Genomic DNA, 16719 nt, shown 5'->3' on the forward strand with positions numbered 1-16719 from the left:
GCAGGAGGAGGAGGGGGGAGCGCGGCGCCTCGGCCGCGCTGCGAGGCCCCGCCGGGGCCTGCCGGGCCCGGCCGCGGGTGCGCGGGGCTGCGCTGCTGCAGCGGTGCGGGCCGTTAGCGCCTTCGTCGCTGCTCTGGTTGTCGAGTGGCGAAGAGGGAACCTTGGCGTGGGCAATTATGTCATTTTCTTTCTCTCCAGCAGACGCAGGTTCAGAGTCGAGTTAGGACGCCTTTGCTCCCTTCGCCCTCTTAGGAAACGGTGTTTTCTTCAGACAGTCTRTGGTGTCTTGGCGGTTGAGCTGACCGTTTACCTGGCCTGAGCTGGGGGGGGGGAGCCACGTAGCGCTAATGAACGCAGGTCGTGGTTGAGAAACGGTCAGTTTGGGACGCTGAGYGCAACCTGAAAGTGAGGAAATGTAGGCTAAAGCAGGTATGGCCTTGAAAGTCAGCCCTAGGGTCGGGCCTCCTGAGGCAGGTAATAGTGTGGAGCAGAAACAGTGCACAGGTGGTATTTCATGTTCCCCTGCTTCTGCATATATATCATTTGTACTTGAGTAAAGTCTATGTTACTGTCCCCTCTTCAGTGTCTGAAAAATAGAAGGAAAGAAATTAATGTGGACCTAATAAATCTTGGTGTTTGTAGCAGCACAATTTATGCGTGTTGTAGTCATCCACTCTAATAGGTAACGCTCCAGGATTGTTTAATGTCTGGAGCATCCTGGAGACAGTTATTAATTACATTTCATATCATCTTGTAAAGAGGTAAACAACAGTATATTTTGACCTAGGCTTTGCAAAATCTCAGAGTGGTTCTGCCTATTTAAATGTGACTATCTGCCCACTTACATATTTTGCAGAATATGTGCCTTTATGCATTAGCAAATTGAAGTGAGGTTAACCAGCTTGCTCAAGGTCGCAGAGTGTCAGTGGCAGAGTTAGCACTAATGGAGTCCAGCAATCCCAACTCCTGGTCCTGTGCTCTAGTCATTGGATGACTCTCCCAAATAATTGCAGGTAGTTTAAACATTAGATTGTGTAAGTGCACATTCAGGCCTCCAAAAACTTTGGAGAAACAAAATGTTAATAGACCTGTTCCAGATGTTACGTTGTGTTTGCATGTAGCTGAACGTTAAAGTAATTGCTTATTAGACTTCTGAAGAAGAGTTTGTGGCTTATTTTGTAAACACATGCTCAGAAGGCATACATACATCATTCATTAGTTTACTTGAGTATATACTATAGAAAAGTTTATTGTGTAAATTTAGGGGGTAGATTGTGAGATATTATTGCATTATAACAAAAATAGATTACACTGTAATTTTTAATTTACAATTTTTAAAACAGAAATGTGGAGGTTAGGACTCTAAGGAGGCTATGTTCTGAATAAAATGTTTAGCAGATGATATTCTGTAGAGTTATTTGCAATTGTTAGGGGAAAAAATAACACACAAACATTCAGAAGTCACGGTGATGAGGCTGTTAGACGTTAAAATGGAACAGAAGATTTGATTTAATTTTTCAGTGAGTATTGTTAAATATTACTGACTGTGATTTGTTTTTATTTCTAATCCTAGAGGAAAGTTACTTTTCATGTTTATTTTTCTGTCAAGTTAAATCTATGAAGAGAGAGATTTCAAAGGAAATGCTGGCAGATCTGTGCTATTGTGACACAAGCAGTATTATATTTAGTAACTTCAGGGAGGGGAGATCTTTAATGAGCTAAAAAAATTATCAGTGACAATTGTTTGTCTGGACTTAAAAGGGTGCTGAAAAACTGGCCGACATTGTTAAGGTGTTATGTTTTGGCCCATGTCCTGTAACGAGCATTATTTTTGACAGATTCCTGCACTTGTGAAGAGTTTCATTGGTTGTACTAGGAGTCTATCTGCACGTTTAAGGCTGCAGAATTAAGGCCACAGATCTATGTTTTGCAAAGATTTGCAGATCTGTGTTTTGCAAAGATTTGTTTGTGCTTAACTTCATGTTGTGCAAGTAATCATGGTGACTATTGACTGAAAATTCAGTTGTGGTGTTAAGAATATGCCTGTGTTGCACACAGTGTAGCTGTGATACTGGTATATGTAATAGTGATATTGAAGCTTGTTTTAAATGAACAAGCTGGGATACCAAAGGCAGTCTGTTTTGTAGCTTTATTCTGAACACTTATAGGATTGATGCTTTAGGTTTAGTCTGCACAAAAGTTCTTTACAAGAAAGTCTGTATTTTAAGATCCTTAAAATTTCAGGTTGATGAGTGTTGTGTGAAAGGTAGGCTATTGTTGATATTATATCAGCAAATCTCCTCAGCATATGTGTAGTTTATAATGTAGTCTTTGGAATATCTCACCAAGTAACATCAGTGAAAGTACTTTTCCCAGCTAGGTGACTTTTAAGATAGAATAATTGTCTCAAAATGTGTGCTTGTTGCTTTCATAGAAATGTCACACAAATTTATATCCCGAGTGACACTGCTGTGTCAGCAAACGTGTGCTGTAGACCAGGGTTTGCCAGGTTTTACTTCTGCCAGTTTGAGTAGTAATTTCTTATCCAGCCAAGGTAAATAAGAAAATGAAGCAATAGTAGGATATACTTTTTTAAGATTAGTAGCTTTCATCCTGCAAGTTTGTGGAATCCTGGGGTGGGGGTTATGCACTGTGTTTTTGGTGGGTGTATTAGAAAAAAAAGTCAGTTATTAGGCTTAGTGATCCATACCATGATTGACATTGTGATTTTGTGAGGTTTTAGACACCTAAACCTTTGGCTGAGCTGAAGATCATCAGTAGCTGGAGTTGTAGTATGACTTCAGGATTTGGAATGAAACCTGTGCAGTGTTTAAATAAACAGTAAAGCATCAACATCATGCTAATGGTTTGAAATAGTCTTTTTGAATTATAGTAAATAGAGTCACTCTGAAATACCTAGCAGTAGTTTGCTTTGGTATGGTAGTCTGAAGAACATATTAAAATATGGTTTAAAACATTTATTAGAAAAAAATAACTTCTTCATTTCAGAAGATTGCCTGTATATATGTACATATGTATAACGTTTGCAGTATATATAGGTATGAGAACCTTTGGTTCTCGTACATGCTTATTGTATATTGCTTTGAATTAACTTTTCACAGGATTTTTTTTTTAATGTTCTGTCTGTAAGAAGTTTCAGAACAAATTGTTTTGTATTCCTGTGAGCTGGCATATTTTTTTCACATTAGATTCTCATATAATCTTTATATATTTGAATGGAACAATGGCTGTTACTCAGCAATAGTATATTAAGTTGTTCAAGAAATAATACCTAGACTTGCTATACAAAGTGATTCCAGAATTTATTAATTCTTCTGGAACAAAAGGGATTTACCAAAAACCTAGCAAGCATTTAGAACCCAAATCCCCATTTACAGATCTGATGGGGTGGGGGTGGCACTAAGGTTGTTTTTTTTGTGTTTTTTTTTTGTTTTCTGTTCCCCCCCACCCTAGACCTATCTTAGTAAGGTAGTGGAACATCAACTTGGAACTCTATCACTGGAGATTTGTTTTCAGAATATTATTAGTAGCATTTCAGTGAACTAGAAATAAATCTGTGCTCTGAAAAGAAACTGGATCTTGGGAAAAGAGATTCCAACAAGAACCATACTTTTAAATTCTACAAGGATGATTTTCTTTTTTTTTCTTTTTTTTTCCTCTTTTTTTTTTTAAAGAGGCTGAAAAGCTTAGATTATGAATAAGAATCAGATCCTGCAAATTTGAAGGTATGAGAAGGACTACAAATACTGTCTCTGCATGATCTAGTGAACATCTAAACTTGTGGGTTTTTTTTTTTTTCCAAATATGAAACACTTATCTGATGTTTGGAAATGTGAACATTATGGTGTTCAGAACATAAAAACAAGCACTTATTTTTGATTGTTCATACTGCTGGGGCTATTCTGTGCTGGAAATTTTAGAAACTAAGTTTCTTCAGGTGCTACCAGGTTAGTTTACATGTCCAGTGAGCACCTCAAATGGCCATTGTTTTATAAAGCTTCATTGAAAGTAGAACTTACAGCTAATAAGTCAGTAGGAAGTTAGTTGTGTTCTTCTTTTAGTATTTTTCTACTGTAGAATAACATTAACCTGCGAAGGAGACCTTGAGTTTGATTAGTAACCTATGGAGATACAACAAAATATGACGTTCTTGGAAAAGATGTATATAGCTGTTTTATTTTTTTCTGTCTGTAGTATGTAAAGTCAATGGTAAGTACATTCAGGAATCTGGCCTTAACTTTGTTTTGTGAACTAGATTTAAGATTGTTACTTGATCAGGTCATGGGTTCTGGTTTTAGTTGTGGAGTGACACTCAGAACAAAATTGGAGGTAGTGGAAGGGAGAATTATGATAGCTGTACTTTGATTAGAGACAGTGGTGGTAGAATACCTTATTTTTTAATCAAGTAACAAGTCCAAAATCTATTTGGTATTATTCATCCTAGTTATTTTTAAATTCATTGCCTTTAACTACCATCCAATTGTAACAACAATATAGTTTAAGCAAGGCATGAAGATGTTCTCCATTCTTTTGTTCCGAGTCTGTGATTTGACATACCTCAGTGCGTATGTGAGCAGATGCGTAAGTTATTACACTTCATCCTGGAATGTTTTGAGTAGGTCACTGCTGCAGCAGGATTCTTGTTTAAGTGATGACTGCTGCTGCCTTATGTCTTGTGCTTCCTCATCTCTGCTCTGTCTTTTCTCAAGTGTTAGTTTCACGAGGCAGGGATGGAATTTTGTTGTTTGGTTTGTGTTTGCAAAGAAGCAGCATGAGCTTGTCATGGTCCTTGTCATGGACGGGGACCCAAAGTGCTTTAGTGATGCACTGAAGGAGTGCTTTTCCATTTATTTAATAGTGTGTTTTTTTTTTTTTTTTAACTAGAGGGAAACCTGATACAAATATATATTTTTATTTCCATGTTTTTGAAGGAACTTAAATACAGCACCTGATGCCTGGTTATAAATCTATATTTTGAACATTTTTGTTGTCTGCATTAGTTTGCTATAGATTTATGGAAATAATCTTCTTCCCTTTTTCTCCTTTTTTCCTTTAGAATTGCCAAAATGCTTTGGAATTCTTAAACGATTCAAAAACTGAAGTCTCTGAGGATTCAAAATCATAAGAACACAAGAAGCAGCAAGGAGGATTCAGTGCCAATGCAGCAACAAAAAAGACAACCAGAGTTAGTGGAAGGAAATCTTCCTGTTTTTGTTTTTCCTACAGAACTTATATTTTATGCAGATGACCAGTCAACACACAAGCAGGTGTTGACTCTTTATAACCCCTATGAGTTTGCCTTAAAATTCAAAGGTGGGTTTCCTAGGTTAAGTTCTATTAAAGGGTTAGTTGGTAATCTTGAAGAGCCTACTTATAAACCATGTAACAAATCATATTGGTGGCAAAACTAAACTTGTGTCTGTACATAGATATGTTTATACAGTTTTTGAGGTATTCATGTTTTATTACTGCTACTGTCCTTTTCAATTGCAGTTCTTTGTACAACTCCCAATAAATATGCGGTGGTTGATGCTGCTGGTGCAGTGAAGCCTCAGTGCTGTGTTGATATGTAAGTAAAAGTTGGTTATTTATTTCTTCCTTATTATAGGACATCTGAGAGTTCCTTCATTTCCTTTATTACTCAAGAGGCAGTAAATGCCAGTATATATAGTATAAATTAAATTGGATAAATATATAGGATTTTTCTAATCTCTTATATTCTTCTGGTTGCCCAGTCTTTGCTGTCCTTTTGCTTTAGGACAGAGGTACTAGAATATTGGATATATTTTCTTTTTTAATTTTATCTTTAAGCATAAGTAAAATGCTAGTAAATGGATCCTGTAGTATAGTTTGTAAATCAGCAGAGAGAGTAATGTGAGCCTCCTCTAAGTACTTTCTTATTTCTAAGAAGAAAAGCAAGACCCCCAGGGCTGGGATTTCTTTGTGAGAAATATCTGTTTGCAGACTGGCAAAATGAAAATGTATGAAGTTCTACTGAGCACACTTTCCTGGGACATGTTTAATAAAGGTACTTTTGCCTACCTTTCCCCCTGACTACCACTCTTGTTCTTCCTCTCTCCTTTCCTTGCTTCTCCTTTCAGGTCCCAACCCAATATCAGAGAAATGATGAAGATTGGTTAAGTTATCACAATGATGTATAGGGCCTGTTGGCTGCTATGATTCAAAGTAGCGAAAGCAATAGCTATTTAAACTAAAATGGCTTGATCTTTTTCATCTTCCATTTGCCACAGTATTTCTGTGCTGGTGCGTGTGAGTTCTGGATAGTCAGGTATGGCTAAAGACAGTATGAAGTACCTAAAAGAGCATACTGAGCTTTCTGACTAGAAATTTGCCAACTGTAAGACTCTGGAATCTCTGGCAGATGAATAGCTGTATTAAAAAAAAACAACAAAAAACCCACTAAATGATCTGGGTTTTGCCAGATAAATGGTACTGTGCTTAGGGAGCTGGTCTTTTCATTATGTTAGTTTCATTAGGTATAATTTAGAAAATTCTGGGGACTCACCAAATAGAGAGGATGTTTAAAACACTGTTTGGACTAATAAGTTTGGGCATTATTTGGTGAATAATCCTAAAAACAGCACAAAATTGGTCAGACGATACAAGCATATTAGTGAGCTGTTCTAGTCTTTAGCAGACATTTGCGCAATGTTGATTACATTTAGGTCATTTTGACAAATGTCTTTTAATAACTAAATGAAAATAAGATATATACTTGTTGCACAGGATTTCTTTCTGTAGCAAAAACCCCACCCTTTCCAACGGTTGTTGTCTAAAGGCAGTGTTTACTGCTAGGGTATGAGCAGTACTACGTTAAGTATGGCCATTTGCCAGATAAACAGATATTCTACAGAGCTTGTAATTATGCAATGATCTCTTAAAAAGAAACAGGAGAATGTATCTGTTTATAAGGGGCTGCAGAGAAACATCTCTTTGCTTGGCAGCAGATGCATATTCTCATAGCACAGTGTTATGTAAAGATTCTGTTTAGGTTGATACTTAGTACCATGGCACTAAGAGTAGAAACAAATTTTAAAAAGAAATGTTAAAGGAAGAAAAGAATTGCACCTGATATCCTGATGTGTTCAATTGTAAGAAATAAGATTGTTGGAAAAAAGCCTTTTGTTTTAGTGAAGGCAGTTGCCCAGCTGTTAATCAAATTACTTTCTGAAAGCCTGTCATAAGGACACTCTTTTGCTCCTAAAGCAATGTAGAACTACCTATATTGCTGCAAGCTTCTAGCTTAGATGATGACTTGCTCTCTGTTTCCTTGTTGAATAGTCTATTCAAACCAGATACCAATTACAAGAACTAGTTATGTGTTAATTACTGACTTTGTAGATGTTGTGATGTCATATAGTTCCTTTAAATGCAGACTAAAACATAAAAATCTTTTTGCAACTTTGTATGTTGCCACAAGGATAAGTTTTTTTTGAAACAATTTTAAGAATACTATCCAGTATCACTAAAGATAAAAAGACTTTCCTCCCATTCTCCAGGAGCTGTCAACTTTCTTGAAGCCACTTACTTTTTTTAAAAAAAAATCAGATTAGCTGTTATTTTTCTTAGAAATGTAGAGTAGCCTTTCAAGAAAAAAAAGATCTACCTTGGAAAAAATAATTACAATCCATATTAACCCTAAGAATTGATATAGCCTCAAAACCTAAATGGTATTGTTTTTTTTTTAAGCTAGGTATGTGAGTGTTTTCGTAGTATATTTGCAGAGAGGAGATAGCTGAGCAAAGCACATTCACAGAAAGGTCTCTATGACCTTTGACCAGTGTTATTTAAAAATTGCTTTTTGTGACTCCTACGTGCTTTTTTTTTTTTTTTTCCTGTGATATGCGTAAGACTGGGAGGAATATAACAACCATCCTTCTGTTTTACAGTTGAAGCCATCTTAGTCAACCCATTCAAGAGAGTAGAGCTCAGGGTAGTAGCTGAGCAGCAAGAAAGCTTACTTGGAAAACAACTGAATTTCTCGTTAGGACTCAAGGAGTATGTTTACACTGCAGTCTGAGTTGCGACTACTGCTTGTGTAGATGTACCTGACCTAGCTCTTGCTGGCTAGTGGAGTAGTTGCAACTTCATGCATTTCAATTCAGGCTGCAAAATACACTCAAGGTTAGATGAACAAAGCTCTGACAGAACAGAGCCCTATTACTGATATCCAGATTTGCTCACTGAAAGACAGCCAAGACATGTTTATACAAATACACAGCTATAATTTTGACTGCACTGTAAACATGCCCTGAATGGTGGGCTAGTGACTTTGAAAATGCCTTTTTCTCAATTTTTGCTATGGGGGAATGAGTTTTGCTTCTGAGAAAACACTGTCAAACTTTGAGCATGTTTTCCTCAAAAAGCTAGGCTTTTGCCATTACCTTGTCTGTCCAAATGTTTGGCAGTCCTGCTCTTCTTTCCTTCCCTGTCTGCCCCTGCCTCCCCATACCTTTTGAACTCATTGGCCAATGTCAAACCACTTTGATAAAACATTAGGCATCTATCAAATAATTGATAATTCATGAAAAGTGGCAGCTAGGTTTTAGATTGAGACAAAGGCTGCGTTCTGAGATAAAGAATTAAATATTCTTTTTGGCCAGCCAATTGGATCAGGTGTGTTTGGGAACCAGAGAACCTCTCATGTGCAGCCAGCATGGGGAGGGGAGAGAGAGAACGACAGCAGATCTCCAAGAATGCTGAGCAGAGGAGGAGGGAATGAGGATCTGGACTATTGCATTGAATCTATATATGGGGGAAAGAGGGGAAACGTGGGGCTGTAGGATGTATTTCCACAGGAGAYTTGCCTTTATTAGTTCCCCTGTTCAAAAATGTTATTTTCCTGTGCAGTGTGATCCGTCACAGAGATGTTCGGGCTTCTCACTATGGTGTGATAGATAAATTCCGCCTGCAAGTGTCTGAGCAGAGCCAGAGGAAAGCACTGGGGAGAAAGGAGATTATTGCTACTCTGCTTCCATCTGCAAAGGAACAACAACAAAAGGAAGAAGAGGAAAAACGAATAAAAGAACATCTGACTGAAAGTGTCTTTTTTGAGCAGACTTTGTGTCAACCAGGTAGTTGAAATCTTTCTTTGACTCCTCTGAAGCAGTTTTGAATAGCTCAAGTGACTAGAAAAAAAATAGACTAAGATAAATTTAAAAATAATTCTTTTAATTACCTATAAGACTGCCATCTTTATCACTGAAGGATGGTAGTGATCAGGAACCCTAATCTGGCTGTTCTGCTTGTGATAAAGATCCTTTGCTGTCCAAAGCTCGCATATTATGCCTTGAAGAGTACATACTGCATTCCTCTGGTGCAGAATTTCTATTATAATCAATAGGAACTCATCTGCAAAAGGATAGGAGTTATTTTCCCCCCTGGGCTCTTTCTTTCAGAACATATGCCCATTCTGAGTTTGTTCCAAAGCCTTAATCCTCTATTTCCTGATGAGCAGGAAATATTGCCAAAACAACTTCTAAAATGCTCGTTGTTCTATGTCATCTCCTTTGTTGGTTTGAAAAGGACAGAAAAGTACAGTTGCTAGCTGGAAGCTCTCTGCAAGTTACGTATGAGGAGCTGAATCAACAGCCTTGGGCAAAGTCTGGACTGACCAATTAAATTGTAATGGGAGGGGAAGATATGAAATGTATTGAGTTTTTACTGTAGTCTGAACTGATTCTTATTCTTGACTTGACTACCTTCTTGTTAGTTTCACTGATTTATACTGTAAATATTCTTGCCGCTATTTATTTTTCAAGATGAGAACAGAAATCAATTCCAGAAAATAGATTAACTTGCTTGAGAAAGTTCCTGCTGATAAAACCAAGTTGTTAAACTATTTATATATGTTTTATTGGCTGGTGAAATACCTTTTACTGAAAAAAACCTCAAGATAGATAATAGGAAGATCCACGGTTAAAGAAAGCAAACCGTTAAGAGCTCTGGAATCATAGAACAAAATGTTTGAACCATCTGAAGAACCTGATACTGGCCGTAATTCAAATGGCTATTCCTCTGCTTAAAAAGAAATTTGCTTGTTACATTATATGGCGACAATAAACAGAGCAACTATAATGTTTTGTACATAACTTGCAGTCTAGAAATAATCGATCGACAGAATTAAAATAGGACCCATATTGCTAGCTTCTTTGAGGATACAAAAACTTGATAGAAACGTTGGGTAATTTCTAATGGGTCTTAAGAACTTGGTTAGAGATACTCAACTAACATATTATCAGCTCTTTTTAAAGGCTACGCACTGTGCCTTGAGTAGGTTCCAGCTATTAAACAGCAGCAGAATAAAGACTATGAAGGACAGAATTTCATCTGTAGTGTGCATTTCCATAGTGATACTGCACTGTCAGAGTGCTTCACGCTCACAGTTTTTGAAGTAACTTTCAAATGCTACTACTTTGTGGTATAAACTGCTTCTGGCAGGTGCAACCCTTGATTCCTGTAAGGAAAGAACARGAACTTACCCAGCCCAAGAATTTCTGCTCTTGTAGTCTCTCTTTTTCTTTTGGGGGCATGGGGAGGTCTGGAGAAGTAAACAGATTCTGCTGCCTGTGCTGCTCCTTTAGGTATTCTTTCCTAATTGATTACTAATTACTGAATGAACATCAATCAAAGCATGGAGTTAGGATGTGTGGTGAAAGCTCAAGCGTTGCTGAAACCATCCAGCTGTCTTGAGAGTGTATATATAGCCACTGGGCCTGTCAGGCTGTGTTTCTGCAGAAGGGAGGTGTTTGGTAAGTCATGTGAAAACAAGTTTCAGCATCAGGCTCAACAGAGAGCAGCTTTCTCACTGCAAAATGAAAATGATTTAGGAAGATGGATTTAAATTTTTGTCTTGTCTCTTCCTCCTATCCCCCCCCAAACTTCAAAGGAAAATCTCAGATTAGTGCAGCTCTGATATACTGCAGACGTTTTTGCAAAATATTTTTTAACATTTATATTGCTTAGATATTCCTTACAACGGGTATAATTTTATTTTTCAGAAAACAGAACTGCCTCATCGGGACCTAGTTTACTAACAGTCTTCCTGGGTATAGTGTGCATTGCAGCACTAATGCTACCTACTTTGGGGGAAGTGGAATCCCTGGTGCCTCTCTACCTCCATTTAAGTGTGAATCAAAAGTTAGTAGCTGCTTATGTTTTAGGTAAGTATTTTGGATTTTGTAAATGTTTTCCTGCAACTTCTTTGATTCAAGGAAATTTCTCCCATGTTTGCTTCAGGAAACTTGGTGGAGACAAAGCATGACAGTGCATTTTCTTTTGCATCTCCACTTACATGCCCCAGGGATATAAAGGGAAATCAATTAACATAAGTATTCTGGGCCAAATTTTAGTTGATATTTGTAATAAACAGGCCCCTACCTGCTAATTTGACCAGTCACCAAATGAAGGTGAAATTGCCAATGCCTCTAATCTGCCAACAAAGCTGAATGGAATGTGTTGTTGTTTCTTATTCTTACACTGCGATACAGAGTTGTTATATTGGAGAACCTAGATCTCTCCTGTTGTTTTAAATTCTATCTCCAACCTAGAGGAACTGGTTTGAAAACCTCCATCCACTAGCTTCTTAATAAGGAGTTGAAATGTATAGAAATAAGTTGTTGCAAGTACTTGCTAACAGACAATTACTATCTTGACTTTTAATTTGCTCCTGAATTAGCAAGCATAGAAGAGTTGCACATTTCATTTGATAAGACTATTTTTCTGTAACTCTTTCAGATTTGAAGAACAGTCATACTAAACTCATTCTCGTGTCCTACTACCTGGCAGAAATCAGGAGTTAAAGGAAAGGAGCTAGGCAGCCTCAAACTGATAGATAGAGGTGAGGTAGTGATTGAAAAAGATGCAGGTTCTCAGTGGTTAATGCATACACTTACGTTAATGACTGGCTCATTGAAGTCAGTCTGTAGTGATGAAATGGTGTTTAAACTCACCTGTCACTAACAAAAAGCCCACAGCTTTGTCTGAGCTGATGGTGATGTATTTTTGGATCAGGACCTTGCAGGAGCCCTTGCTTTATTTTTACCTCTAGTCTTGAAAATTACTCCAATTCGAGCTGTTGCCAATTACAGTATTCACCTGTATGACTTCATACATTTGCAACAATTTACCTGTTTCTAGATGCAATATAAAGTAAAATGAGTTCTTACCTGTTTTGATTCCTTTGGTAGCAGTGCTCTTAGGCACATGAATAGCACTGTATTCTGTATCATTCTGTATGCAGTTCTTATTCCTAAAGAATACAGGTTGATTGCCCTTGAGCAGACAAAAACACTTTCTTCCACAGCTAAGTACAAAATGGAAGGCTTAGCCTTTAAAGGCTAATTCTCCTAAAATGGAGGTTTATACCACGCCAGCTTGGCTCTGTGACATGTGAAGTATTTACTTTACAGAAATGCTTTACAAAATAAACCGCTTATTATCTGATATGTAACTATRTAAGTGGTATAGGCTCTCTGTAGGACCTTTCTGTAACCTCTGTTACTACTCTGTAAAGATCTAGATAACCAGTTTTTGTAGTACTGATTTTCTGAGCTAGTGCAMAACTTAACAAATAGCTGATCTGTATTTCCTGTTTAACAGAGAAAATGCTTATCTAATGGAAGGCAGTGTTGCAATGTTGTTCTGTCATGCTTCTATCTTTGAAATCTTTATAAAGTAAATAATTTAAATTAGTATATAGTGGCAGGATAGTAAAATAATTTCAGTAATTTCTTTGTCCATGGTGAGAACACTGAATGTTAGGTGAACTCTGTGTAGTAAAGGGCTATTAATATTTCCTGAGACTGGAAAAAAGCAAGATTGCCCCAAAACTCAGAAAACTGAAGAAAAGTGCTATTACCTTGTTACATAAGATTAGGATTCAAGGAGACCTAATGTCTTTTCATATACCTCATTGCCTTGCACAGTATAACCCCATGGCTAAGAACTTGCAGATTTGTACTTTTTTCCTGTGTCAGCACATCATTAAAGTGAATTTTTCAGTGTTGTGAGTACGTTTTTTAGCCCCAGATCTTCTGCTTTCATCTGTTGAACACCTCTTTTTAATTGCTTTTTACCTTTAATTATCAGAGCAGTTCCTTTCCTCCCCCCTTTTAAAGGTCACAACAAAGAATCTGTAGAAAGTTCCCTGTACAGACCGACAAGGAAGCTTAACTGATCAAAGACTAGTTTTAGACAAAGATGCTATTCTGCACAGAGCAGAAAAAAGTCTTGTAGTTTGTCTTGTAGTTTTCCATTAATCTGCCTTAGTGATGATTCAGCATTTGAATTACGCTGCCATAACTACCTCCAGTCAAATTTGCCATCTTGTGTGCTAGTATTGTGCTTACCTACATTAAAATCTCAGTGGTATTTTCTAGCAATGAGATCTACAATTGTTTGGAGTATTTACATATTCTTTAAAGTTCTGTTAGTAGATTTACTGTACTTAATGTAATTTCCTACACTGATTTTGACTACATCAAGTTCTGGAGCAATACTTGTAGTATTTAAGTGTGTGTGTGTGTGTAATACACACACATATAATGTGTGTGTATGTGTATATATATGTGTGTGTGTATGTGTATATATATGTGTGTGTGTATGTGTATATATATGTGTGTGTGTATGTGTATATATGTATATATATATAAAAAAATTAATTCTGTATGCATTTTTGCTCTCACCTTATTTTCTGGCCTGTGGCAGGATAACTGACTTTTCTATTTTGAATGTTTTATTCACTGAAGTTAAAATGTTTAATTCTTAATTCTTGTCTTTCAGGTCTCATCACCATGGTTATTTTGAGAACATGAGCAATGATTTAATAGGATGTCAAACACCTTACTGTATATTCACATCATGAATGTGGACTGCCTTTTACTCCCACTTGGCTCATTAAAATGCTAGCAAAACTGTTCAGTGATTTAAGATACCTTCAGAAGTGTAATATATTTTAACTATGTATAATAAATGAAAGACTCAAGCACTTTTAGGTGCTTCTGTAACAGACAGCTATGAAATGTTCAGTGATACCTGTGAAAATAATTTGAAAAACTTTTATATCTACACCTACTGTACAAAATCCTTATTAAAGCAACATTTGTTATTTTTAGTCTATGTTCACATCAGTGTGTGATCACTATAAAAGCAAACTGTCTTATGTAAAACATTCATTTGGTTTGTGGTTGTACATACTGAGATTGGTGCGTAACACTTCTGTATACATACCAGAAGGATTAAAGTCATGCCTAATCATTGAAGAAAATTAAAAATTCCATCAGTGATACTATGAAATAAACCATTAAATTTAGGTGAAGTAGTAGTTCTCAAATTCCTTACTTCACTATTACAAGTATACCACTGAGTGCTTTTCTTACCTGGGGAAATAATTTCTGCAACAGCCATTTTTTATCACGATTATAGACAATAATATAGAATTAATTGTGTAATTGGATCCTTTCATTTTTTTTAGGGATGCATGCAATATACAAATGGAATGGCATTAATACAAGTGGAACTCATGCTACAAATAATACAGAAGATAAATCAACACTTTTCTCTTGGTAGAGACTAAACTAAGTATAGCAACAAAGGCATTCCCCTACACTTTTCCCCCTCATATAGCTATGATAATGGATTTCTTTTGTATGAGAAACTCCTGCTCAAAATTTTTTTTTATACATATGTTCTAGGTGAGTGTTCAGAGTGTTCACAACTTATCTTGTTTCATTTAACAAGTATTTCCCTTCATTTGATATCTCATTGTAGAGATACTTAGTTTAAAAATCTTATTTCTACTGAGGGCCCAGTATTCCTGCATTTGGTTCATGCACACAAATCCCTTGTTTATTTATAGGAGGTTTCTATAAAATGCTTGGATCTGTATAAAAATTGTTTTGGAAATTAAACCTTCTTTCCCCCTACGTATTATGAGTCACTTTTCTGTTCATGCATGGAGGTATAAAGAAGCCATGCAGACATGAGTGGTGGTGGTCTTAAAAAAGTGAGGTTGAATTTAAGTTAATAATCGCTGTATGTTTTTCTTTATATATAAATACACTAAGTCTTTAAAGGACAATAAAATGTTACTTTAATTTGATTCTCATAAGGACTGAGATTGTGTCATCTATCAGACAGTGAAACATTTAACAGTCTTAAAAAAAAATTACTAACCAGTTTGAGCAGTTGGTGTTCCAAATMCTGTACTGCATATGCAGTACTTTCTTTCCAGTTACAAACTCTAAGATCCTATTTAGCTCCAACTGTTCTGCCATCATGGAGTTGCATTCTTGTAGCTCCACTGTTATTCTCAAGTGGCTACACTGCTCAATCTGATTTTCATGAGGTGAAAACCTCTTCTTGAGGAATGGTAAAAGAGTCGAACAGAAGTTAGGGAGAAAAACTGTCACGTGGTACATCATTGCCTATGTTATATATTAATGTACCTACATTTTTATGTGGGCAACAGCAGAACTCTCTTGTCTTAAGCATCTAAGCTAAATGATTAAGTACTCATATTAACAACAACAACAAAAATTCCATATTCTTGGCGTTCTAATCACGGACCAGGGTCCTGTTTTGCCAAACGCAGAAGTACAAAAGGGGGAGTTAAATCCCGTATCAGGGAACTCACAATCACTATAACCCAGTCTGGACACCAGTGGTCTTAGTCCTGAATGACAGTGCACTAACATGTACCAGATTAAAAAGTGAGAATATATGACAGACATACTTCCAGTGTTCTTTTTTAAAAAAGTTAAAGTAAAGCAATTGGTTTAGGAAAGGAAAAAAAATCAGTTACAAAAAAGTTATGAGCAACAGAAAAAAAAAGACTAAAAAAATTGGAACATTTCATTTCAAGGTCAAACAAGGAATAATGCACAGATAAAAAATAGATGGTATATCTCAGCAGATGCAGATAAAACTTCTACTTAGACAAAACAAACATGAAAAATGTGAATTTTGACTTCTATTTCAGGGAGATTACAGAGCACTGTATAATCACAAATACATTCCACTTTTGGAAACACAAGACCTGAGGACATTAGCACTTAATTAGCACTGTGAGAGGAAAGGTATCAACTTATTTTGAAGTATGATTGCAGGAAGAGACTAGTAAAATTTTACCAGGTGTATACAAGGTTTATAATGCATTTTTTTTTCTTAAATACAGTAAACACACACACACACATACATCTAGTACCTACAGGCTCCTTTAGTAGGACGGTGGAAAACATTGAATGCCTTTGGAAACGAGACCCGAGACAGCAAATATGCCTCCTCTTAAAAACACCAGGGAAAACAGTTAAGTGTTCACGTCATTTCCTATTCCTGACTCTTAACACAAACAGAACAGTCATTTCCTTGAAATGGAAAAGTATTTTGAGCAGACAGTTAGGAGTGCTTTAAGATCTTCCAGCAGAAACAATCATCTTGTTTACCCAGCGCTTTCCATGGCACCCATACTTCAAACAGGAAGTGCTGGCAGGCAGGAAACGAAATGACTATTAAGAGCTTTTCATTAGTGTCACTCCTAGTAGCTATAGGCTTGGTACATGATCTCCAGTAGGCGTTTGCACTTGTCTAGATCAGAAAATGCTTGGAATTCCCCATTATCTCTAATGAAGCAGATCACTGAATGCTTAAGATCTAGTATAACTCTCAGAACTCTGGGGA

The 16719-nt window shown here is 36.7% G+C and overlaps 1 protein-coding gene across 3 annotated transcripts; it reads left to right on the top strand.

Moving 5' to 3' along the window:
- Nucleotides 1-867: 867 nt before the first annotated feature.
- On the top strand, nucleotides 868-15151 carry MOSPD1 (motile sperm domain containing 1). Of its 3 annotated transcripts, XM_085325459.1 has the most exons (7): nucleotides 869-1013; nucleotides 5078-5334; nucleotides 5515-5590; nucleotides 8893-9116; nucleotides 11043-11204; nucleotides 11779-11881; nucleotides 13825-15151. In XM_085325459.1, exons 2-6 carry the CDS (start codon nucleotides 5181-5183, stop codon nucleotides 11841-11843), a joined length of 681 nt encoding a protein of 226 aa, XP_085181585.1. In that variant the 5' UTR covers nucleotides 869-1013; nucleotides 5078-5180; the 3' UTR covers nucleotides 11844-11881; nucleotides 13825-15151. The 3 variants fall into 3 exon arrangements, with proteins under 3 accessions (XP_085181583.1, XP_085181585.1, XP_085181584.1); XM_085325457.1 differs by lacking the exon at nucleotides 11779-11881 and having other exon boundaries at nucleotides 868-1013; nucleotides 8893-9119; XM_085325458.1 differs by lacking the exon at nucleotides 11779-11881 and having other exon boundaries at nucleotides 884-1013.
- Nucleotides 15152-16719: the final 1568 nt, after the last annotated feature.

The sequence above is a fragment of the Rhea americana genome, unplaced genomic scaffold (assembly GCF_003343005.1).
Source record: "Rhea americana isolate MKP2758 unplaced genomic scaffold, rheAme1 scaffold_98, whole genome shotgun sequence".
In the NCBI taxonomy this organism is placed as follows: Eukaryota; Metazoa; Chordata; class Aves; order Rheiformes; family Rheidae; genus Rhea; species Rhea americana.

Excerpts from the sequence above, each read along its gene's own strand:
- MOSPD1 (XM_085325459.1), top strand. The coding sequence starts at position 5,181 with ATGCAGCAACAAAAAAGACAACCAGAGTTAGTGGAAGGAAATCTTCCT. Across the intron at positions 5,335-5,514 it reads GTTTGCCTTAAAATTCAAAG|TTCTTTGTACAACTCCCAAT; the intron begins GTGGGTTTCCTA and ends TTTCAATTGCAG. Across the intron at positions 11,205-11,778 it reads AGTAGCTGCTTATGTTTTAG|ATTTGAAGAACAGTCATACT; the intron begins GTAAGTATTTTG and ends TAACTCTTTCAG.